At 37.2% G+C, this 26079-nt stretch overlaps 1 protein-coding gene across 1 annotated transcript; it reads left to right on the top strand.

The window, feature by feature from the left end:
* The first annotated feature begins 1749 nt into the window (after positions 1-1749).
* On the top strand, positions 1750-25244 carry lratb.1 (lecithin retinol acyltransferase b, tandem duplicate 1). The gene is made up of 20 exons (XM_073866176.1): positions 1750-2093; positions 2204-2304; positions 3349-3415; positions 5044-5174; positions 5395-5483; positions 5597-5696; positions 5836-5879; positions 6113-6197; positions 9379-9568; positions 12589-12653; positions 12791-12897; positions 13689-13791; positions 13871-13970; positions 15734-15773; positions 15884-15935; positions 16349-16472; positions 20280-20363; positions 21805-21928; positions 22889-22979; positions 24965-25244. Exons 1-20 carry the CDS (start codon positions 1856-1858, stop codon positions 25037-25039), a joined length of 2010 nt encoding a protein of 669 aa, XP_073722277.1. The 5' UTR covers positions 1750-1855; the 3' UTR covers positions 25040-25244.
* Positions 25245-26079: the final 835 nt, after the last annotated feature.

Genomic DNA, 26079 nt, shown 5'->3' with positions numbered 1-26079 from the left:
CAAACTTTACATAAATACTTACATTCTGTAGAAAGAATCTATATGACGGAAGATGATTCAAGTAAAGTTTCGTTACCACTGTAATGATATAAAAACATCAGTCAATCTTTGATATGACCTCACTTAGCCAATATTAAAGATATCAAGGTTAGAATGTTCTTTATATAATAAAATATGATTTTATGCAAACAAAGTAAATCACAAAAAAAAAAACGAATTTAGCTGTGTTTTTCATAAAGGGTCACATTTGGTGAACATTTAACACATTTGAACTTTGATTACAGAGTTTTTCATTTGGTTGCTAGTACCTTTTCCTGACAGGGTGAATCATTAAGTGATTTGTACACTGAAGGCAAAGGACAGCAACAGGATCATATCAATGTATTTTAAGCAAACAAGCTGTCAGCATCACCACTCAGCTTTAGTATTCAAGGAGGCATTCATAAGCGAAATACTGCTTTACATTTTCACACAGCAATAGTTAAAGGGGACATGGTTTACCAAAACTGGGTTTTTCATTTTCACATTTTCTAGGTTGATAAAAGCACTGTGGACCTAATTATAACACTTAAAAAAGGAAAAAGTCAAATTTGAATGATATGTCCCCTTTAATAGAGATCAGCGAATCAGTGAGTGCAGGTTTCGGATTGGTTTTCAGCACCGATAAAATTGGAAAGTTTTCAAACAAGGTTTTCTTCTGCGTACAAAAATGATCAGTATGCAAGATAGTTTCTCGGTATAGGTTCTGAACACGATTACCTATGTCTAAAATCAGCATTGATGGTCACAGCTGGGTTGCCACCTTGTTTATCTGGATTCAATAACAAAGAGAAAATGGAAGAAAAACAGAGAAGAGAAACATGCATGCATTTCAAGATGAAGATGCTCACAAGAGTCTGCCTTGTTCCCAAAACAATAGATACAGGTGAATTTTTTCAATACAGTGGGAGACTTACATTTGCTCAGGCAGAGAAAGGCAACCAAAGAGGTACCACACTGACCTTGTGACATAGATGTTAGTGATGGGTCGTTCGCAAAGGATCAGAGCCTAATCTTCAGACGCAGGCAGGTGAGCCGGCTCTTCTAAGGAAGCCGATCCAGGAGAGCCGAATCTATGAAAAGAGCCGGACTGCCATCACTAAAATGTAGAGCCGGAGCTTGAGCCAAAAGAGCCGAATCAATGGAAAGAGCCGGACTGCCCATCACTATAGATGTAAATCATCCAGCATGACTGCTAAAATGAGACCATATGTGCACGCTCAAGTCTTTACAGCACCAGAAAAAGGAGAATCAAAAACACATAAATCACATTTAACACTAATGCTGATTAAATATGAATAATAAAGGATATAATCAAAGTAAAGGAGCGTCAGAGTCTCAATTCAATAGTACAATACCCATACTCACTTTTCTTAGTGTAATAAACAAACACGACTAAATAAAAAATACATAAAATGATACATATCATAAGTTCAGTAAGATAACTTTAAAACTACACGTTGCAATGTGATATACTATACATATAGCGCATCTTTGTCGATCCTTATGTGTGTGTTCTACTTCATTCCCTGCTGCGTAAACCGATGACATCAAAGTACCGTGAGAGAAATCACACAGCAAAGCTCTCGACTCGCTATCGCGGTACTTTGATGTCATAAACAGATCCATCTGCGCAGCACCGCATAAAGTCGAACACTCCTCCTCCTGATGTGTGGGAACAATAAGTCAACGATTTATCCTACACGGATGTAAATTTGTGTAGCACAAGAATGAATCTTTGACACTTCGGATTTGCTGCAAGTTTATAACAGACAGAAATCTTAAACAAATACATAAAGAAACGCATTTGTCAAGCATGACGAATCTAACGCGGATACCTGGGAGTTTGCATCGGGTTTATTCAAACTCAACATTGTTTTTCTGTCGAAATAATGTTTTGTATTCACATAATTTCATAAAGTCTGCAAGTACTGTCAGATGTTTTGTAAAAGAGTCACGACAAAGAAGCGACGGCAGGCGTTACGCTTCATCGTCTCGTAAAACAGTACGTATAGGATGTGCGTCGGGGTTTTGGGGTGACACTGCAACCTCAGGTACTTCGACAAAACACTACTGATCAACCGTAACGTATCATGACATTTAATCACCGCTAGATGTCAGACTAATCAAACTTTTCAAAGTCTTTTTCATCTTTTCTATGCAGTTCCTCAGCTTGTATATGGTGGAAAATTGGACTTCCTTGTGTTTGATTATCTGTCTGAAATCACTATGTCCCTGCTCACTGCTGCCAAAGCTAAAGCACCTGTAAGTTCTTCTCCCATCTTACACAAAAAACATTGAATGTGCAAATAAAGCTGTGCGTACTAGGGATGCATATCAATTAATCGCGATTAATCTATAGCAGAATAAAAGTTTTTGTTTACATCATATATGTGTGTGTACTGTATATAATAACTTTGTATAGTTAAATGCACACACATGCATGTATATATTTAAGCAATGTTTACATGTGTATATACATTTGTATATTTATGTATAATTTATATTATATATAAATATAAATACTTAATATATAAATATATATTTTTCTTAAAATTATACATGCATGTGTGCATATTTATATATACATAATTATTATACACAGTACACACACATATATGATGTAAACAAAAACTTTTATTCTGCTATAGATTAATCGCGATTAATTGATATGCATCCCTAGTGCGTACTTAAAGGGACATTTCACAAAACTTTATGTTAAACACATTTTTGGTGTCCCCAGAGTATGTATGTGAAGTTTTAGCTCAAAATACCAACACTGTTTTTGCATGTGTCCTTTTGTATGCAAATGTATTGTGCAGTGGTTGGATAGTGTAGATTAAGGCGCGGTATTATCCCCTTCTGACATCACAAAGGGAGCCAAATGTCAATGGCTTGCAGAGAATGGTTTACCAAAATTAAGTTACTGGGTTGTTCTTTTTTTACATTTTCTAGATTGATAGAAGCACTGAGGACCCAATTATAGCACTTAAACATGAAAAAAGTCAGATTTTCATGATGTGTTTCCTTTAATGTATAGTCAGATTTGTCCAGCTATATAGATAAAGTTTGACGTGAATAAAATAAATATAATTTTCCCTTATTTTTTTTTTTAAATGTTTAGACTTGTTTATTGACCATTTTATCTGTGTCGACATGTAATGGAAAATCAGATACTGAATGATAATAATAATTTTATTATTATTATAAGTGTTGACATTATAGACAAAGACAGATCTTTACATGCAATACAACATTTCTGCAGAGAATGAACATATAGTTCTGACACTTCATCCATTTTTCTTTCAGAATATGGGATATGCTCCTGATTTTGTTCTCGCGCTTTCTCCGTTTATTAAGGATATAAGCAGAAAAGGTAATGTTTTGATAAAAATGTACTTGTACAGTTGAGAACGTCTAGTTTTTAATTCTTAGATTTTTTTGTTTGACCTTTGTCCCATACTTTTAGTATAATGACCGGTCATTATGAAAGTATGTAAGCAGGTATGAGAGGCTAGGCTGTAAAAAATGTAAAAAATTCAAAAAGTAATGCATGCTGCCCCTTCAGTCATCATTATTCACACAGTACAGAACTAGCCATACCTTGTTGCTTTTAAAAAAGGTTACCACAAAATACACATATTAAAGCAAAAATTAATCATCAATGCAACTTACGTGAAGAAAAATCACTAAAAGCCTTCCTTCCGCTGGAAAAAGTAGTTCCTGACCGACTGTAAACAGCAACAGAATGTGGGCGATGGTGTGGGTGATCTTTAATGTTTATGTTGCTGAGGGTGTTGTGCCTTGATACACAGAAAGGTGCAGTGGTCATATAGCTGTGCTTTATGGTGAATAAAACACAGCTGTTAAGTGTTGACCAGAGGAGAATAGGCCGACTGATTCAAGCTGATAGAAGAGCAGCTTTGACTGAAATAACCACTCGTTACAACCGAGGTATGCAGCAAAGCATTTGTAAAGCCACAACACGCACAACCTTGAGGCGGATGGGCTACAACAGCAGAAGACCCCACCAGGTACCACTCATGATGGTGGTGTAAAGACACTTCAGGCCCCTTAATGCCAATTGGGCATCATTTAAATGCCACGGCCTACCTGAGCATTGTTTCTGACCATGTCCATTCCTTTATGACCACCATGTACCCATCCTCTGATGGCTACTTCCAGCAGGATAATGCACCATGTCACAAAGCTCGAATCATTTCAAATTGGTTTCTTGTACTGTACAATGAGACTGTACTAAAATGGGCCCCACAGTCACCAGATCTCAACCCAATAGAGCATCTTTGGAATGTGGTGGAACAAGTAACAAATCTCTATCAACTGCAAGATGCTATCCTATCAATATGGGCCATCATTTCTAAAGAATGCTTTTAGCACCTTGTTGAATCAATGGCACGTAGAATTAAGGCAGTTCTGAAGGTGAAAGCGGGGTCAAACACAGTATTGGTATGGTGTTCCTAATAATCCTTTAGGTGAGGGTATGATGTAAACAAAAACTTTTATTCTGCAAACAATTCGTTTTGATTAATTGTTATGCATGATTTATATCAAGTTCTTTCTTTCTTGTTTTTTTCTTTTTCTTTCTAAATTAGGACTAGAATGTAGTGAAAAGTTTTAGGCATTTGTTAAGTGACAATGTTTGCAAAAATAAAGTACATTTTATCAACCAAAATTAAAGGCACCCACAGATTTCACCACTACGGGGGCGGTATTACACAGTAGCATGATAACAAAGGCGAAGCTAAATTACGTTATGAAGAAGAGTGGAAAGATGGGAGATGTTGTTTTCACCATCCAGAGATGATGAATTAAATTTGCTAATCATGTTCATGAATGAGGAAATAATTAATGTTTTCACCTGTGCATTGGATCACATTATTTGAAGCCATTGGTGGCTTTGGTATACTTGACGAAGCATCAAAATGTTTTTTTTTACTATGTCTATACTGCATATATGGTATGATGATCTGTTGTTTCATGAAGGTATTCGTGTGGTGAGTAATGCTGGGGGTGTAAATCCTCTTGCCTGTGGAGCGGCTCTACAGGAAGTAGTTCAGAAGGCGGGACTTGACTTAAAGGTAGCTGTGGTGACCGGCGATGACCTCATGCCACAGGTACCTGCATCAAGTCATTCGTTTATTCAAGCTTTTGAAGTGCATGAGCATTTACAGTAAAAAACATTGATGGTAGTAGATGATAGCTCACTTGTAGACCATTGCATTATTAACACAGAGGTTGATATTACTATATATCTAAACTATCAAATATCACTATAAAATTATGGAAAATAATTCAAATATCTTTTTTTAAAGTCTTTTTTGCTGTCTCTCCTAGAAAGACTCTTTGAGTGATCTCAGGATGGCTGATTCAAAGGAAAAGAAACCACTTCCAAAGACAGTCCACAGCATGAATGCGTATTTGGGGTAAAAACAACGAGTTAATAACAGTGTGTCATTGGTTTTGTCTGTTATTTAATCCTGGAGCCTGACTCGTGGTTTGTGCATGAGATTCAGTTGTCTGTCTCTGTATCTCTCAGAGCCCTCCCAATAAAACGCTGCCTGGATCTCGGGGCCGATATCGTAGTGACGGGACGTTGTGTGGACAGCGCGGTGGTTCTCGGACCCCTCATGCATTCGGTACGGTATTAGGTTTAGCACACATGCATGCTCTCAAAAATAAAAACAAAAATGCTAATCGAAAAGCATCAGAATTAATAATAAGATGATTAACATGCAGACAAAAATACTTATTGATTGTTTTTTTTTTCTATGACAGTTTTCATGGAAAAGCAATAATTATGATTTGCTGGCTGCTGGAAGGTACAGTATTGAGATCTGTGTAAGCTCTTATATGTCATATAATCACACTGTCCCTTTGTGCTAAATACCAAACGCACGTCACCAAATAAAGACAGAGATATGTAAGATACAGCATAAGGGAAGAAAGTCAAAGGGGTGTGAATGATATTTCAACATTTGTGGTAAACCACATTAGCAGTACAGTTTCGGTTCTGTTCCTATCATGCTAAAAAAAAACTTTTTTTTGCCTGTAGTCTTGCAGGTCACCTGATTGAGTGTGGAGCACAGGCCACAGGAGGAATATTCACGGACTGGCACACAGTTCCTGACTGGGATAACCAAATTTGGAATTTGCTCAGGGTCCCTAGAAAAGACCAAATTCTTCACTACAAAACACAGATTTCATTTATAATTTATTTATTATAATGCAAATACTTTAAATCAGAGGTCTTTGACCTTTTTCAGGCCAAGGACCGCTGCATGTATGGGTGATTCTCACGAAAACTTGGTTTTAAAAATGTCAAGCATGAAAATGTAAAAATTGCTTAAATTTACTTTTTTTCCCACCAGACATTGAAAAACAAAGTCTGGAGTAAATGGGAACATTACTTTTAAAACTTTTACTTATCATTTAACACTTTTTGTAACATAATTTAAAAAATTAGCCCTAAAAAATCTCATTACCGCAACATTCAGAAAACATCAAAACTGACATATTTTCAAAATGACCTGACAAACCTGAAAGAACATAATTTGGAGATTCTGCACATGCATTTCAAATCAAAGTTTTATGCTTCTATTAATTAAATTAACATTTAATAAGCATCTGTTGCGGTAATGATAATCAAAATGTCGTGTAAGCATTCTGACAAGAAAATATTTTAAATTAACTGTAAAAAAATGATCTTACCTGGTAGCCATCTTGAAGTAACTGGTCCATGTGCTTGGTCACTCAAAATCAAACTTTATTAAAATTCTGTATGTGTGCTTAAAATGTTCTCAAAAAGTGTTGCGGAGGATGAGAACATCAGGCATGGACACATCATTTTCCTAATTTTTCTTCATTATTATTATACATGAATATTCAGTAAATATTTTTTCTATCATCTAAAGTAGTCTAGCAAAACATCCATTTATTTATTTTCTTAATATTTTTGTGTTAATTTGATTAAATTACAACATAACGCATGTTCAAACACAGCCGGACACATTGCGGTAATGAGAATTTCAGCAGAAAATGAGATAAAATTTCCAATTATAAATTCTTATGTTGAAATCACACATTGTGCAAGGTAGAACACAGTATTGTGTTAATTCTGATGCTTTTTAATGTTACTATATTACACATTTTAAAGCTAAAATCATTAGTGCCGTGGTGTTTCAATGGTTTCGTGAGAATCACCCGTATAGAGAGGAGGAGCAATGACCCCCATTATATGTATCAAATTAAAGAGTATTTACATACTTTGTTTTGATGGTTACATTACAAATATAATAAAATTAACATAACATTTTGTATACACAGATACTGTTAACATACTATACATAATAAAGCCTGGGATACACTGCACGATTTTTGGCTGTCCCAGACGAAAGATTGCCATCGTGAAACAATCCCAGCGATTTCTGTTATCGTGGCTCTTCATCGGTGATCCTATGTCGTACAGTGAGAGAGGTACAAAGACGGCCGTTTTTCCGGTCTTGCATCCAAAGATAGCCTACGATAGTTTTTTTGACAGTGTCAGAAATTCAGCATGATCAACACACACTGTGTTTGCTGCTACGACCTGCGTACTGGTATTTGTTTACCATGAGCGCATACTGGTGACATTGCGCAACTTGTGACGCAGCCGCCGAAGCTTCCGTGTCATCATCGTACAGTCTACATACCTGTCGTACTCGAGTTTAAACGATCCATGTCGCACAGTGTGATCTTATAAGAGGGCAAAAATCCTGCAGTGTATTCCTGGCTTAAAACATTGAAAATTTACTGAATAGATTTAATGGGCGACCTTCATTTCACTTAAGTATTTTATCATTTCTTTTAGCCTATTAATGCATTTTGGTTTGATGCATGATTTCATTTTTCCCGAAAAATACCCCAGACCCCCTGTTAAAGACCCATGCTTTAAATGTTTTTGTTACAGTAAAGACAATTGATTTGGGTGCATTACGGCAGTGGTTCTCAAACTGGGGTCCGGGGCCCCCAGGGGGGCCCCAGTTTTATGACATTTGATAAAATACATTAATTTATCATGAATTCTGTGAAATTAAACCTAAAAAAAATAAGGCAGCACTGCATTGTATAATTTAATGTTTTGTTTAATTAAAGGCGGAGTCCATGATGTTTGAAAGCCAATGTTGATATTTGAAATCATCTAAACAAACACGCCCCTACCCCAATAGAATCAACCTTCTGTTGATAGACCCGCCCCACACATACGCAACCCGGCATTTGATTTGATTGGCTATAAGTGTGTTTTGGTAGTCGGCCCGTCTCCTTTTCCAAACCGTTTTTCAAACATCGTGGACTCCGCCTTTAAAATGTGAAGTTTTAGAACTGTTTTTTATCATAAATTTTCTTTGGGGGGCCCGCGTAGGAATGCACCATACACAAAGGGGGCCGCACGCTGAAAAAGTTTGAGAACCACTGCATTACGGTAACTAGAAATGTGGAAGTGCCATATTGTCATTATTCCTATTTTACTATTATGACATTATTTTAATCAAAAATTTTAAGCAAAATGTATATGTAGATTTGAGGTGAATATGACCCAAGCATGTTTGTGAGATTAATTTCTTGTTAGACACTGATTTAACATTTATGCATTTGGCAGATGCTTTTATTTAAAGAGCACCTATTGTCCGATTTATGTTTTTGAATTTCCTTTGGTGTGTAAGTGTGTATTAGTACATGTTACCCCAAAGTAAACCATGACGCAAGTTATCATCTCCAACGTAAATAAATCTCTTTTCTTGGACTACAACAAACACGCGGATTGTAGACAACAGTTTACTTCATGGGCCTGTTGAAATGGACAAGACCGACTTTATCATAATTCCTAACAGCCTGTAAGTTAACTCCTGTTAGCAACCGAATCTTTCAAACATGGTAAGGAGCGTCACGTTTCCGGCTGACGTTAGAGGTATTCAGGCCAGTCACAATGGACAGATTAGCTGACCAATCAGGGACACAAAGCTTTTCAAATCCATGTGTTTCAGGAATAGAGTGAAATCTGGAGCTACAAAAATATATGGTATGTGTAAAATAATTTGTTTTTTAAACCATAAACCACACAAACACATTCTATTATACCAAATACATAAAATAATGTTGTTTTTAGCTATGAAATAGGTGCTATTTAAAGTGACTTACAGTGCATTACAAAGTATACATTTTGTTTTTATCATGATGTGTGTTACTTGCAATTGAAAGCACAACCTTTTGCACTTCTCTACCACTGATCGGCAGGAACATCACGAACATTACTATTTTATATTGTTTGAATGCAGGGATAACATGGGCTTCCCTGTGGTGGAATGTTCGGCTGACGGTTCCTTTATACTATCTAAACCTCCAAAAACCGGCGGTCTGGTATCATTCGGTACAGTAGCTGAGCAGTTGGTGTATGAAATTGGTGACCCACAGCGTTACCTTTTGCCTGATGTAACCTGTGACTTCTCCAATGTTACCATCACTGAGACACCTGGTAAGCATTGTCTTGTGTGTTACGAACAGTGACCTTTTTGTGTGTATTTGATATAATAATGACGGGTGTGTTTGTGTCACTCAATAGTTTAAACGAATCGATAATCAAATCAAATTGTTTAATAAATCATTGAATGCAAATAAAAAAGCAACTTATTCATAAATGCAAATGTAAAGTACTGCAAAACCTTGAAATTTAATTTAATTATTGATTTACATTTTCTGTTAAATCTTAAATTTCAAAGTTGACTGGTGGATTAGGTTGAATTGATCATTTGTCTACTGTCACTGCTCAGATTTGATAATGATAGACTTTATCACTGTAAGACCGATCTAGTGATCAGGTGGTTTGTGTTTGTTATCTGTATGTCTGAGGCGGTCCATTGATTTTAGACCAGCTGTCTAGTCTTAACTACTCAGATGCCGGCTCCGGCTATCAACTCTAACCTTTGATATATCTTACATTTGTCATTTAAACCTATTTCTTCTGTCACACCAAGAGACAAAAGCAAATATTGTCTTTGTCCTCCGACATCTTTTTCATTGTCCATGTAATCACTGAGCTAATTGTACATAGCGGATTGATTTGAGTTCTCCTGAACACTTAAAACTTCCAAAACAAACCTGCGATCTAAGTCTCCCCCAATACAAGAGAAAAGTGCTGATTATCAACACCTCATGCTGGTAAACCTTTCCTGACAATTCCTGCGATCATTGCTGTAAAATAAAGTTTCAAATTGACTTAAAGGTCCACTGTCTAGATTTTTTAGTCGCTTAGTCCACAGCTTACCCCTCTGCGTTCGCACCAGCCGCGGTAGAGGCGTCAAGCGCGAGTGATTTCAATGTTAAAGCAACATCAAAGAGTTTTTTTACTTTAAAAAGTTTCAGTCGTTCATCCACTCGAAACATTCGCTTTGCAGCCCTCTATCGGCCAAAACCGCACTAAAGAAGTTTCCAAACGTTGGGTCGCGGTCCTGTAGTTCGAGTGAAAACTACAAAAACTTGCTTTACGGCAAGTTACAATCCAATCACAGCCAGCTTTGCTGCAGTAGGCTAAATTATTTACGACAGTGGTAATGGACAAGTCCGCTTCCAACCTGTAGGGGGAGCAAAGAGCGAAAACTCTTTAGTGTTGCTTTAAGTCAATGTGAAGACGCGTTGACTCGCGTCTGGAGGTCCCACCCTGCGAATGAGGCATATAGCGCAGCTCGGTAGATGCAAATTAGCCTCATGGCTGGTGTGAACCCACGGTTAGAGAAGCTACGGTAGCCGTCACAGGACAAACAAATTGAGGAGTTTGTCTATTTAGGGCTACTATAGAAACATGGCAGCCCAAAATGGCGACTTCCATGTAAGGAGGCCCCGCTGTGTTTGGAGATAAAAACGGCTTATTCTGAAGGTATAAACTACAACAGTTCATTATGTAAGGTTTTCATACACCACTGATAAAATAATTATGTATATTATATAGGGATGCACCGATAGGATTTTTTTGGGCCGATACCGATTCCGATTTAAACAGACAACTTCTGGCCGATACCGATGCCGATACCGATATTAAACACTTGTATACAATACTATACAGTTGGTCTATTAGCTAGTTTATTTCTGCATCAAATTATTTTTACTGAACATGGATTGGATCTAATTAACATTCAACTGACCAACATAATAAGAGAGACACTAATCAAGCTAAAACAAATATAATAAGACAGCATGACAACCTTCAAAGGTGTTTTTTGCTATTCAGCATTTATTTTATTAACATCATTAACTCATTTTTTACATATAATGGATTTCTTTATGCAGTTAATTAATAAACAATCGGTATCGGCCTTTCTCATGCTATTGCCGATATGCCGATGGTTTCAAATTCATCTAAAATCGGCCGATAAATATCGGTGGCCGATACATCGGTGCATCACTAATATTATATTGGATTTCTGTCAAGAGATCATTCTAAAAGTTGCACTTTTATAATTGCACACTAATATTACGAGAAGATGACAGTATTTTAATCACATTATTAACTCTTTCCCCGCCATTGACGAGTTATCTCATTAATTAAGAGAAAACGCTTCCCTGCCAATGACAATTTTTTACTGCAATCCATATTTCTGCTATTATCCAATAGGTGGTGCTCTTGCCCAACTTAAACACTAAAGCATCCACTGATCCAAAACAGTAAAAACTCTGTGTATGTTTTGATCATTACTCTGAATCTGATCTCTAACAAAAGTCTTTTACAAAAATGCAATTGTCTCAACTTTTTGCTTAAAATTTTGTATTTTTGAAGAAACCTACCCATATTTGAGAGGTGATAAAAAGAAAACAAATGACGATTTCTTCATTTAATATATTGTATGTTTATATATTTAAAGAAGAACATTTTGATATTGATATTTTGAGATATAGAGCAATGACATTATGCAGTGCCCGAAAATAGTCCTCTGCTATTGAAAGTTACCATGGGGACTATTTTCAAGCGCTGCGTAATATCATTGTGCCTCCTGCAGCCATGGTACGGCAGCGAAGTCCTTGATTATTACGCCAGAATGAGAGTATAGTTAGACATATCGGCCTAGAAAATCGCAACTTTAAATTTTTGTCGATATTAGTACTTTACAGAAGTAACTACAGAAGAGTCAAGTTTTGAATAGGAAAGGTATCGAAACTTTTTGGTTATTTTTGAGAACGATGCTAATGGTCTAATCAGATTCAATGGATTATGCTAAGCTATACTAAAAGTGGTACAGCCAGACCCGGAGATCGGCTGAATGGATTCCAAAACGGTAAAAATCAAATGTTTAATTCTAGGGGAGCTGAAAAATGTGGAAAAAAAGTGGTGTGTCCCTTTAAACTTTTGTGAAAATCATAAAAAATGCTTTTTAAAAACAGTGGCGGGGAAAGAGTTAAAATATAAAATTTACAATCAGTTTCTTTGAGCAGTATTCCCATTGAGGATTCCAGAGTTAATGTTAATGTACTGACACTGCATTCCTTCTGCCCTTCAATTTTTAGGTGTGGATGGTGGAGCAGTAAAAGTAGGCGGGGCCAGAGGATCACCTTCATCAGGTGACTACAAGGTATGTCAAGTTTCCCTGCTGCTTTGTTCATGAGTGTCATTTTTATTAATTTACTTTTTTTACACCAATTATCAAACACTTTTGCTACTATTTTCCTACACCAACGTTTTATCAATATTACATATATTTTCCCCCAGGTCTGTGCTACATATTTAGATGGGTTCAGGGCCACAGCAGTTTGCCCTGTCGGTGGACCTAGAGCTGTGGAAAAGGCTAGAAGAACAGCAGAGAGTATTATTAAAAGGTTTAGGGTTTATATACAATGTTTTGATCAAAAACATATGAGAAGCTTAGATGCAAAAGCTGCTAAACACCACCTCTGTTATAAAATGAGATAATGATGTTAACTGAATTCTCTCTGCATGTATTGTTTGTTCATCGAATACCTTCAAATCCGCTTAATCATTCAGAATATCGATATGTTGGCAGAATTCACTAAACGCCAAGTTGATTTTTCAGCAAAGTCCTCTAAGTACACGGAAGATAAATTTGATGAACTTGGACCTAAATAGAACCTGATTGTGGCAGTGACATGGATTACTTTCATTATTTGTAATGTTTCTAGTTGCATATTTTGCAACTGTTTACCATGTCTTGTCTAAAGAATGTTTTTTTTTTCAGGTGGAAAAACGTACATGCACTTTTTTGGGGGGGGGGGGGGTTGCAGCGGAAGACTATTTGTTAAATACCAATGAAATGACTAAAGGGACAATTGTGAAACTAAGGCATTTCTATTACTGACTAATAACCTTATTACTCAACCTAAACATAAGAGCTTAATAAAAAGATTCATTTACAAGAAAACATGTCAGACGGCTTTTTGCATCTGAACTCCTCATACTGTATGCAATTTATTCTTTTAAAAACACAATGCAAAAAAGCATTTGTCGCCATAAAAAGAATAAAAAAGTGGACCAGTTAATATTATACTAAAATATAAAACAGATAAACAAATTTGATTGCACACAGTGTATTTTTTAAACTCCTCTGGTTTATAAACTGTACCGCTGTGTTCTGACAAATTCTTATTTGTAGGACCCGGCGAATTTTCAAACAACTTGGTCTGGAAGACTATACTGATGTCAACATCCAAGTTTTGGGCGCCGAGGATACATACGGACCACATGCAGTCAATACGGTAAACTGATCTGTTTGTGTTGACTGATGAAAATGTTACTTTACCTTTCACCAAAATAACTTTCGGCTTTATTGTGAAGGGTACCCGCGAGGCTGTTATTTGGATGGCTGTCCATCACAAGCAGAAAAAAGCCCTGGAGTTCTTTTCTAGAGAGATAGCACCTGCTGGAACAGGCATGGGTGAGTAAAAACATCACACAACTCGTTCTCACACTTTACTAACAGCATTCCTAACAGTTTAAATTAATTTCAAGCTGACCTTTAGACATACTTGTACCTTTAAATCGAATGTTTTTTTTACTTTTATTATGAATATATTACGTTTGAGAATGTGGACTGCTTTAAAACATTGACAAAATTCGCTTTTAAAAGACATATTATGCTAATTTTTACAAAAGGTAATACAAGTCTTAGGTGGGCCTAGAATTTGTCTGTGAAGTTTTAGCTCAAAATACCTCACAGCTCATTTGTTATAGCATGTCTAAAACGCCCCTATTTGGCTGGGGGCAAAAAGCACTGTTTCATGTCTGTACCTTAAATGTAAATGAGCTATAGCTCCACACTCCCATACCAACAGATAGTGAGCGTTTTGGTTAAAAATAGATCTGATTGTTGTGAATACGGTTTGAGACAATTGTATCTTTAGCCGTATTAGTGCTACAGGGTGCTAACAAACACATTTAGAAAAGCTTTTGGGTAATATTAATAGTGGCCATGGGCGGAGCTTTGTTTGTGTGACGTCACATTAACAAGAGAATCAGAACAACATGTCTAATGAGACTGCTTTGGTTTAATGGGGATTAAAAAAGGAGAGGGTGGATTTTTTTCATTGTAGGGTTACATAATATATAGCTATAGATATAAAGGCTTATGTTTACTTGCTTAGACCAAATTTTGTAATTGGTAGCTATGCGTAGCATATTAAAGAAGACATTTCACAAGACTTTTTAGCTCAAAATACCATATAGATAATTTATTATAGCATGTTAAAATTGCCATTTTGTAGGTTCAAGCAAAAATTGGCTGGTTTTGGGTGTGTTCTTTTAAATGCAAATGAGCTAATGAAATGCAAACACTGATCGCCATAATGGTGGTTTGTTGAAATTGAAACTCAATTGTGCTGTCAATTATTTTCTCTCTCTGCACTAAATGACAGTGACGTGGTTGGATAGTGCAGATTAAGGGGTGGTATTATTATAATAAGATCTCCTTTTGACATCACAAGGGGAGCCAAATTTCAATGACTTATTTTTTAACATGCTTGCAGAGAATGGTATACCAAAAATTTTACCAAAAGTTACTGAGTTGTTCTTCACATTTTCTAGGTTGATAGAAGCACTGGGGACCCAATTATTGCACTTAAACATGGAAAAAGTCAGATTTTCTCGATATGTCCCCTTTAAAATTTTCATTAAAATGTTATGCTGCGTTCACAACGTATCGTTATTGTAATTTTTTTGAGGAAAACAAGTGGTGTTCAACTCAAAGCTGTTCATGATTGGGGATTATGCGGATATTGTTGCCAGCAAAAAAAGAAAAAAAAAAAACATATATACATTACATTACCTTACATTATAATGCTTTCTGCTAAATACTTCCAAAACACTGAAAGTGCATCAGGAAACATTAATAACATACTCGAAGGACATGAACGCTGAAAATCCGTCAGGAAATAAATAATATCATACTGGAAGGACATGAAAGCTTTTTACTGTAAAAATGGTAATTATGACATGGTGTAAATGCACCCTTAGTCACACACAACAAATTTGTGGACAAGTTTGAACAGGTAGTCAATACGGTCTGTTCATGTTTTATAAGTCTGATGACTTTTGTTTTGAAATGTGTATTATAGTAGTAATAACGAATTAGTAGGTGTGCCCAAACCTTTATCTTTCTATTGTGATCTAATGTTTTTGTTACTCTCTGTCTCTCTATTACAGCTCCAGGACTAACCAGTATTGTTGGAGGACGACCCAGGATGTGAGTGTTTGTACTTTTCAAGCATGACCGATATTTTAAGACAAATAATAAATGATGGGCACCAAATGTTCCATGTGTGTTTCATTTACTGTCTACTCTCTTTTTTTTAGATCACCAGTACTGAAACCTTTCTTTTTCATGCATCCAAAAGCAGATTTGGAGGTAAGGCTACTCTCAGTTATATAAAAGCACTATAGTGTCACTGTAGTATAACGTTTACTATGCTAATACCACATTTTAAGGTAATCCAAGAAAGCATAATTTTTCCATATTAAGTAAAACATCTTTTTGCATTTGGCTTAATTCATGCTATACTTTTTATAACTACGTGTGTTCCCCTGTCACTCAAACCCAATAACTTGTATACTATGTAAATTGGATTTTATTTATATATATGATAAAACAGCACCATGGTGATCTTTATATCATCAGCTTTTAAAAACACTGGCTAAATTAAACCTGCATTAAAAATTAAAAGAGTGACTAAGTGGATTGGGTGGATTATGCAAATGGATCATTTAAAGTTTACATGTGTATGAATGAGTGAATGAATGGATTTTAATTGGTGATTGTAGGTTCACATTCATCTGAATGGAGAGCTTGTGGAGACGCAAAATGAGCCAGCGGTAGATTCAACATTAGCAGAAGGCCACACCCCCTCCCTCCTCCCAGCAGAGGAACATAGCCCTACACCCGCAGGTACCCCATAGTTACACTCGGTACAAAATCTAAAGAGCTGTTGAATAAGCCAATGAAAGCAATGTCTTTTTTGCATCTTTTCTTCTGTAACATTCGCTATCTGGTTCGTTCTTTTTGGAGTTTAAAAGTATTAAAGTGCACCTATTTCATTGCTAAAAAACGTTATTTTGTGTATTTGGTACAATGCAATGTGTTTGCGTGGTTTATGGTTAAAAAACACATTATTTTCTACAAGCCGTACATTTTTGTAGCTCCATTGGCCAGCTAATCTGTACGTTGTGATTGGCCTTAATACTGCTAACGGAAATGTGACGCTCCTTACCATGTTTGAAAGATTAGGTTGCTAACAGGAGTTAACTTGCAGGCTGTGAGTCAGAAGCGGGAGGAATTATGATAATGTCGGTCTTGTCTACATCAAAAAATCTCGGGAATTAAACCGTTGCCTACAATCCGTGTGTTTGTTGTAGTCCAAGAAAAGAGATTTACGTTGGAGACGATAACTCGCGTCATCGTTTACTTTGGGGTTTGTACCGTTTGCATATCGTTAACATGTATTAATACACACTTACACACCAAAGGAAATGTATAAACCTGATTCAGACAATAGGTGCTCTTTAATGTACTTTAAAACTGTTGACTCAAAGAAACTTGCAATGTACACTAGTGTACCGTTATATCTCTTAAATAAAAAATACAGACGTCAGCAGAATTTAAAAGCCAATTAAATGTTGTTGTTTTTTTGTGGCACAAATAACACTTGTGGCCTTCACAGCCTCTCTCTCTGGAAGTTTGTGATGTTTTGCATACTTCCCAGCACATGTGGCTAACCCTTATTCACGACAGACTTTATTGTGCATCATCGCAAGTTTGATTCATGGTGTGCCTAGCCCTTATTAATTACAGACTTCATTGTACATCAAAACTTTTTTTTAATACGTGGCGAAGTCTTATAAATGACAGATTTTATTGTGTGTCAAAAAATCTTTTCCTGCATGAAGACGTCCGACTTGACCTACTTAAATGCGAAGCTGGATGAAATATTCTGCCTATAAAGGAAGCGAGATTTAATTAAGTCTCGTTTTAGGAGCCAACGGGATTGTTTCACCAAGAGAAGGTTTTATAAGATCCCCACCACCAAAATCCAGTGTTGCTTGTTTTCCCAGAATCCTTTGCTTAAGCATCTCTGAAAGCCACAACCTTCTTTTACTGTTTTGGCAACGTCCGTGTAAGTCTATTTGTCTGTGTGCCACTTCTCAGTCGCACTAAACAAGCAGCTAAATCCTTTAAATAATGGGGGACATCTTTTCTTTGCCTCTAGTGTTTGACGCACACACTCGCATTCATTCGCAAGCACTTAAGGCCGTGCACACAAACGCAGGAGGTCTTAAACACAATTGCACACAATAAGAACTAACACAGACTCGTTTTTCTCTTTGATGTTTTTTTCTCTTTCCTTTCCGACTCAAATCTGCGCGCACACACACACACACTTGGAGGGCTTGGAGCCGTGGTGATTAGGGCATCACAGTGGACTGATTGTAAGAGAGGCCTCTAACGTTACAGCAGCCCAAGGGCTTTTTAAGGCAGTAAAGAGTTAAAAGAATGGGACACACAATGAACGTTTTAAGTACACAGTATTTACACTTACGTATTTTGCAGACGTAACTCGCAGTGCAGGTTATACTTCTTTTTTATCAGTATGTTCCCTGGGATCGTACCAACAACTGTTGCCCTGCAAAGGCAATGCTCTATCAATTGAGATACATATGCATTTAAATTGAACAAAATCCAGAAAGTGTAAGTTTTGGAGCATTGCATTAATCTAGAGTGCGAATAATCTAGAGCAAGGAACGCGATGCTTCGCGTTTGGTGTGTACGCAGCATAAAGGTACATTCACATTATAAGCAACTTTGTCGTTGTGTGTCACTCATCTAAATTCTAAATCTGGTTGTCATAAACAAATGAGTACCGTCCACTCCAGTAACTGACAAGAGAAGGATGATGTAAACTCGGCTATTTTGTTCTCATTGGTAGTCGCTCTCCAAAGTCGCTCATAATTTGCATGAAGTTAAACATTCCTCAATTTTGTTGCGCGACTGGACGGTCACTGTCGCTCTTGTCGAAATCAATGAGATTTTGTCGCTCTGCTACTGTCACCCTACAGTCACATTAGCTACAAAAGTGAGCGACACCGAGCGACACGCACTCGCTTGATGGGCGTTCCTTGGCTAGTATTTAAAAGCGGTATCAAAAGTCACTTTAGATGTTTTGTTAAGTTACAAGAACGGTGTTTTTGTATTTAAAAGTATTTATTTCTCGATAAAAGTAACAAAATATATGAGATAAAATGCTAAACTTATCAGATACATACAGAAATACGCATTTTCCGCCATCTTGATTTATTTTCTCCGGCTCGGCCACAGACCTACGTCACGCTGCTCCTTCACTCCGATTGGCAGTCGCTTTGTCGCATTGCTCAGCATTTGCATAAAATAGCCTGCTTGTCTATTTTGGCCCCACCTTGCTCGCGCAGCGGCGAGTTCGTCACTTGTCGCTGGCAAACGGCCACTCCCATTGAAAATGAATGGTAGCTTGTCGCACTGTCTCTGTCTCTTGTAGCTAATGTGACTGGGGGGTTAGTCGATGCTAGTCTGAACTAGCCGTCTCTTTGGATAAAAGCGTCTGCCAAATGCATAAATGTAAAAATCGTAAATGAATGAAAACTCAAAATGTTCGGTTTGTTGAGTATAGGGATTGCCCTACTGAAAAAACAAGCTGAAGCTTGTTGGCTGGTTTTAGCTGGTTTCAGAGGGGTTTCGGCCACTTTTTAGCTAGTCAAGCTAGTCTTAAAGGGACACTTCACTTTTTTTGAAAATATGCTCATTTTCCAGCTCCCCTAGAGTTAATCATTTGATTCTTACCGTTTTGGAATCCATTCAGCTGATCTCCAGGTCTGGCGTTAGCACTTTTAGCATAGCTTAGCACAAGCCATTGAATCTGATTAGACCATTAGCATCGCGCTAAAAATAACCAAAGAGTTTTGCTATTTTTCCTATTTAAAACTTGACTCTTCTGTAATTACATCGTGTACTAAGACCGACGGAAAATTAAAAGTTTTCAAGGCAGATATGGCTAGGACTATACTCTCATTCTGGCGTAATAATCAAGGACTTGGTTACTTGGTTACTTTCAATTGTTACAGCAGTAAAGTCCTTGATTATTACGCAAAAATGAGAGTTTAGTTCCTAGCCATATCTGCCTAGAAAATCGCAACTTTTAATTTTCCGTCGGCCTTAGTACACGATGTAACTACAGAAGAGTCAAGTTTTAAATAGGAAAAATAGCGAAACTCTTTGGTTATTTTTTTGCGCGATGCTAATGGTCTAATCAGATTCAATGGATTGTGCTAAGCTATGCTAAAACGGTAAGAATCAGATGTTTAAATCTAGGGGAGCTGGAAAATGAGCATATTTTCAAAAAAAGTGGAATGTCCCTTTAACTGGTCAGCCTGGGAGACAAGCTGCTCCAACAGCTTGACCAGGCCGGAAGACCAGCTTTGCCAGACTGGGAGGGCCAGCTTAAACCAGCTAAGGAGTGCCAATTAGCTTAGTCTAGGTTCCAGTCTGACCAGTTAATACCAGCTAAAAGTGTCCAGAAGGGCTTTTAGGAAATTATAAGTCATTAATATAAACTTACGAATCGTGGAGACAGATTTGTTATGTATTTACTCAACAACTGATTTTTGTTTATTTTTTACTAAAACAGTTAAAGATTGCAGCTTTAATTACAAAATGTCTCTCTTTTAGATTTGCCCTCTGGCCCTCATGCTTTCAGACTGGAGGAGTTAGCATACACGCGCAGCGGAGACAAAGGTGACTCCTCAAACATTGGTAAGTGTCTCCCCATGCACTTTTACACACGTTGGGTAATATTTTGCCAGTGAACCAACTGGCTTGCTGCATGTTAATGTCACACCACAGTCATCCTGGCAATGTTTGCTGGGAACTTGTCAGGTCAAACCATGTTCCCTGGCCACAAACCATGAATCGCAGCTAACTGTCTGCAGCCCAAATGGCAAGAGTGTGATGTGGAAACGGGCTCTAGTCTAAACTTCATTTCAGGTTTGAGGTTATGTGTCATCCACAGCAGACTGCGAGTCTGTGATATTTTTCCACTGCATTTTGACTTTATTTTTGGAAATCTTGTTAGCTTTTCTCATGTTGAACTCTTAGGTCAACAATTGCTCGTAAATGTAACCAATGGGATGTTTGCCTACCTGCCTGCTTACAGTACAGGCTTTTATTTATGACTTGCAGTAATGTGTTTTTTTTAAGATTCAAGAGCAAACGTGAAAATATAAGATAGGGTTTGTAGGGTGAATTAGGGTAATGTGACTTTCTTGAGTTTTTAATTCATGCATTAATTCATGCACTATTAGTATTTATACCAACTAAAAGTGTCAAGAAAACATGTTACTACCATGATACCATGCCTCAAAAACCATGACATTAGCAGCTTATGGAATCGTGGTAGTACCAGGTTTTGTTTTTATTTACTAGAGTTGCTTGCAAATATGATCATTTAGTACAGTCTATCTGTGTATTCAATATTAAAATTATTTAATATTGAAATCCTTGAAAGTTTGTGAATTTGGGGGGGGGGAAATTCAAGGATTCAAGGCCCTGGGAAGTTTTTGAAAATATAAATACAGGTCATTGAAAGTGCTTGAATCTATTTTATGCAAGAAGTTTTCTGAAAAAAAATCCATATTATTCCCTGTGTAGTGTAGGATAATATCATAAAAAATCTAGACTTTTTAAGCATACGTGCTAAACTGTTTTAACACTTTAAATGTTTATATCTTCTGTATGTGAATGTTGATTCATACTTGTGTTGCGTATGCAATTGCTGGTTCCCTGAGAAGGGAACGAGACGCTGCGTCTCCCTTGCCATACTTCCTGCGTCCCTGTAATGCCATCTTTGCCAATATTTCAGATAGCGATATACTTCCTGTCACCCGCATCACCCGGTCTTTGTCGTTAAGCCTCACCATTGGTTAAATTTGATGTACACATTCAGACGCACTTACCCCTGGAAGCGTCCCCAAAGTGTCACTGCAGTGATGCAGCGCGAGTTCCCTGGAAGGGTAACTTTAACAATGTATCTTAAAAGGTAACTCAATGTAACCTTGCTCTCACTTGAAATGTTCCCCCACATTTAGTCCTTGAATTTGAGGGTATTGGACCTGAAAAGTCCTTGAAAGGTCCTTGAATTTGAAGTTAACCAATGTGTGGAAACCCTGTATTAATATAGTTATATTTTTTGTTGTAGGGGTTATTGCGAGACACCCACTGTATTTTCCTTATCTGAGAAAAATGTTAACCGCTGAAGTGGTGGAAAAGTATTTTCAACACCTGATCAAAAAGGATCAGACTGAGCTTCCTTCAGTCGTACGGTAAGAGATATTTGCTTATATAGTTTGAAATGTACTTGCTGACTACTCGGGAAAGATATATAACAGCAAAGCTATTTGATTTTTCGATCAGTGCAATATTGTTAAAAAGCACATTTTTCTCATGTTTTTTATTGTCCTCAGCTTTTCAAAATAAATTTTGTTAATTTGTACCTTTTGCCTCCCTGCTGCCACCTCTGTTTGAAATATAAAATTGCAAGTTATTGGGTTGACGTTAAATTAACTCAAACAGACATTATCCGAGATGTCATCCATGACAATTCAAATAATAAATCACTATTATTAACCACAAAATTAATAATAATTGTTTGAGTGTAAATTAATGGATACTATATTTAAACCATAGCTACAACAAATTAACCATGGTTTTGCTACTGTAACCATAGTTTCACCATGTTTTTTAAAACCATTGTTTATTCTCAAACTTTTGGCCCCCCAAACAAACACAGAATTTTTACACAGAATTTGTGATAAATTAATATATTGTGTAAAATGTCCATCTTGCATGCCCCCCAGTTTAAGAACCACTGTCATAAGCTTAACGTTTTGAATAGAGGTACAGTAAGGAGGTACAGTTTTGAACACTCATTTTTATTTACTTTTAACATTGCGACTTTAACAAAAGTTTTGCACTGAATTCCTGAAGCTGTACAGAAACTTACAACAAACGTTGTAACACCTTTATAGTGAGCGGCCTCACATCTGTACAGCTTTGTTAAAGACCCGCATGTGTGTGCAAGAGCAGACACGCAAACCTCTGGGTTTATGGGTTGGGGTAAAGAACTCTGGTGTTGCTAATGAGGCCCACCTCATGCTGAGGAATGACATGTCAAGCCGCCCATCTTTGTGAGACAGTGGTGTGAGCTAATGCACAGATGTGTGAAAACCAGAAGGTATACCCAATTATTAAAATGTATTTTACATGTGTGCGGTGACTCGCAGGTACGAACTGCCCGGCATTCACGGCCTGAACTTCGTTCTTCGAAACTCGCTCGGAGGGGGAGGGGTAGCGTCATTACGCAGCGACCCTCAGGTAACACACTTACACACTGACTGTGTGACAAGTATTCATCCATACGAGCTCGTAAAATGAATGTAGACACTGTGACGATGACCAGCTTAGGTCTTTTGAAGTTTAACTAAAGGAGAGGATAATAAAAACCTGTTTTAGCGATTTACTGCACAAAAATGTTCTACATGGTGTGAGATTACTTGTGTATGTAGCTGTGTACCAACTATAAGGGATTTTAGCTTATTTACTCAGAATTACTCACTTTAGTGTTAAAGGGGTCATTTGACGTTGCTTAAAATAATATTATTTCGTGTATTTGGTGTAGTGCATGTTTTCGCGGTTTAAAAAAACACATTTTCCACATACCGACCATTATTGTTGCTCCTCAATGCTCCGCCTTTTTTGAAACGCGACGATTTTTACAAAGCTCACCGTTCTGTAAAGTGCAGTGTGCTCTGATTGGCCAGCTATCCAATGCATTGTGATTGGCAAAATACCTCAAGCATGTGATGGAAATGTTACGCCCCTTACCATATTTGGAATATCAGCTCCAAAAGCACAGGGTCTCCATGACATGGTGGCAACAATACTACAGAGAGTAAAAAAGTGTTAAGCCTTCTTTTTTTGCGTATACATTTGGCCGGTGATATGCAAATCTTTCCATGCGGTGACATTGATATGTAGGGGCGTGTTTGAATGAGGTGTTTTAGGGGCGATTCACATTTTGCGTCTTTTGCACGATCACGTTCATTATTTCAAATGTAGGCGTGCGGTATGCGCGCTCATAACGGAAGCGATGCGGTCACGATGCGACACGCTCGGTTTTTCCAGGTGCGTCCGCATCGAGTAAAAAACATTTCAACTTTTCAAAGTGTGACAAGAACCAACCGACGATCGCGTTTCTGAATGAGGTGTTTTAGGTAGTGATGGGAGAAACAAAGCTTTTCGAAGCTTTGAATCAATTGAACCAATTGCTTCGCAAATTGATTCAGTTTTTCGAAACGTTCGAAACACCATACACGTTGGCGAAACCTGCTGGTTAAAATAGTGTAAAAGCAGCGAGATCTGTCCAAACATTTGACACTTTTTACAAAATAATAGCAAGATTGTTCTAAAAATATGTTAAGAAAAATTAATTATTTTATTTAATTAAGACAAAACTTAAAACACAGAATACACTTTTAATTATATTTATGGCAAATCATTATTTAATTATGCACATTTTTGTCATTAAATTTGTCTATAAAGAAAAAGTAGACAAAATGGTAGGTCAGAAGGATGAATGTTTTATGAACTTTTATAATAAAACTGACCCGAGTTCACCTACATTTGTGATCAACTCCCCCTAGTGGTGAATAGTCGAATTTTTGAAACGTTTCGAAACAGTTATGACGTAATGAAGCCTCTTTGGCTAAAATCACGTGAATTTGGCCAGTTTGAAACAAGCTCCGAACCAATGATTCGAAACAAAAGATTCGTAAATGTTTCGAAGCCTCAAGAAGCGTGCTTCGAAATCGCCCATCAATAGTTTTAGGGGCGATTCACATTTCCCATCTTTTGCGCGCTCAAGTTCATTATTTCAAATGTAGGCATGCGGTATGCGCGCTCATAATGGAAGCGTTGCGGTCGCGACAGGCTAGTTTTTTTGCAGACGTGTCCGCACCGCATTGAGTTAAAAACATTTCAACTTTTCAGAATGCCGCAAGCACACCACAGGTCATGTGACAAGAACCAACAGACGGTCGCGTTTTCCGCACGGTTTTAGAAGCGAAATGTGAACAACCCCTAAGGAAGCCGTGGAGGAGCCTTTAATTTTAGAAATACTCTCTTTTGCATTTGAGACTTTAATTTTTGCGACTTTACAGATCCTCTGTACGCGCAATCAGCTTTTAACACTCCCAAGACAAAGGAAAACATAAAATTGCATCATATGACTCCTTTAATGTAAACAATGTCTTCTTTTACACGTTATTTATAGTTTAATATTATTGTCTTTTTTTCTGCAGGGAAAGGCATACGGACAGATGTTGCTTGACTACAAACTGAGTGGTCTACCTGATCTAAAATCATTGGTCGATTAAAAAAAGACGGATGTAGTGTTTTCACATTTTACTAAAAAATTTAATTCACAAAGTATAAAAATTATTGCACATAATTAAAATTTTTATTCCATCTATATTTTTATTTAGTAATTTTTCCTATTATTTCTGTTATTAAATAAGAATAATTTGTATTATTTTCGCATTAATACAATAAAACAACAAATAAAGAGCCAACTGAAGTACAGCTTCAAGTTTTGGTGGGTTGTTGTTAAACATGCCATTACTTTGATATGTATCGAGTACATTAGATAATGGCGTCCTACATTTAGTTGTGTTGAGTTGGCCACATCTTAAAGGTGACGGCAAAACAATAAACCCTTGAAGTTTGCAGCCACAACGTCCTCTCGTTACCTCTGACCCCTATCGACACAGGAAGCCGGAGAGCAAAAGGTTTTTTCCTTGACTGTTGATTAAGTTTGTATACATGTGTTTATTGTAAACTAGATGAATTTGCTTTCATGCTGCAGGAAAGGCCCAATGCCATCTTCTGAGCTAGCAACGCAAAGGTCATGGGTTTGACCCAGATAAAAATGTACACCTTGCTTGCACTGCACATTGCATAACTACCACAAGCACCAAAAATTGGGTGGTAAAAATAATGAATCAACCAAACTTAGATGTGCAGTTTAATTTGCTGTGATGTCACACAGTCTTTTGATCATTGATTTATGCAAAATCTTGTTATTCTGATCTACATTAGCATGTAGTCACAGTCTGACCTCCGAGAAATAGAAAGCAAGACTTGAGGAATCCATTTGTCCAGATCCAGCAGTTATTCATTGTTCGCAGCGTCTTGGCTCCATCTCAATGCAACGGCATCGTTCACAATAAGCGCGCGCACGCACGCTCGCGCAAAATGAAATCACTCACGTCAAACCTTGCGCATTTATCACAAACGCATTCAGCTGTCACGTATAGACATGCGCTGAGATGCTGGGGGACAAACGGGGAAAGAAAAAGACAAATGTCTTGTCATTCATCACCCGATATCTTTCAGCGCTCCTTTGCTGCGTCGGTCG

This window comes from Misgurnus anguillicaudatus, chromosome 3 (assembly GCF_027580225.2).
Source record: "Misgurnus anguillicaudatus chromosome 3, ASM2758022v2, whole genome shotgun sequence".
Classification (NCBI taxonomy): domain Eukaryota; kingdom Metazoa; phylum Chordata; class Actinopteri; order Cypriniformes; family Cobitidae; genus Misgurnus; species Misgurnus anguillicaudatus.
Note: the sequence above shows the minus strand (reverse complement) of the source record. Positions and strands in the feature narration are given on the sequence as shown.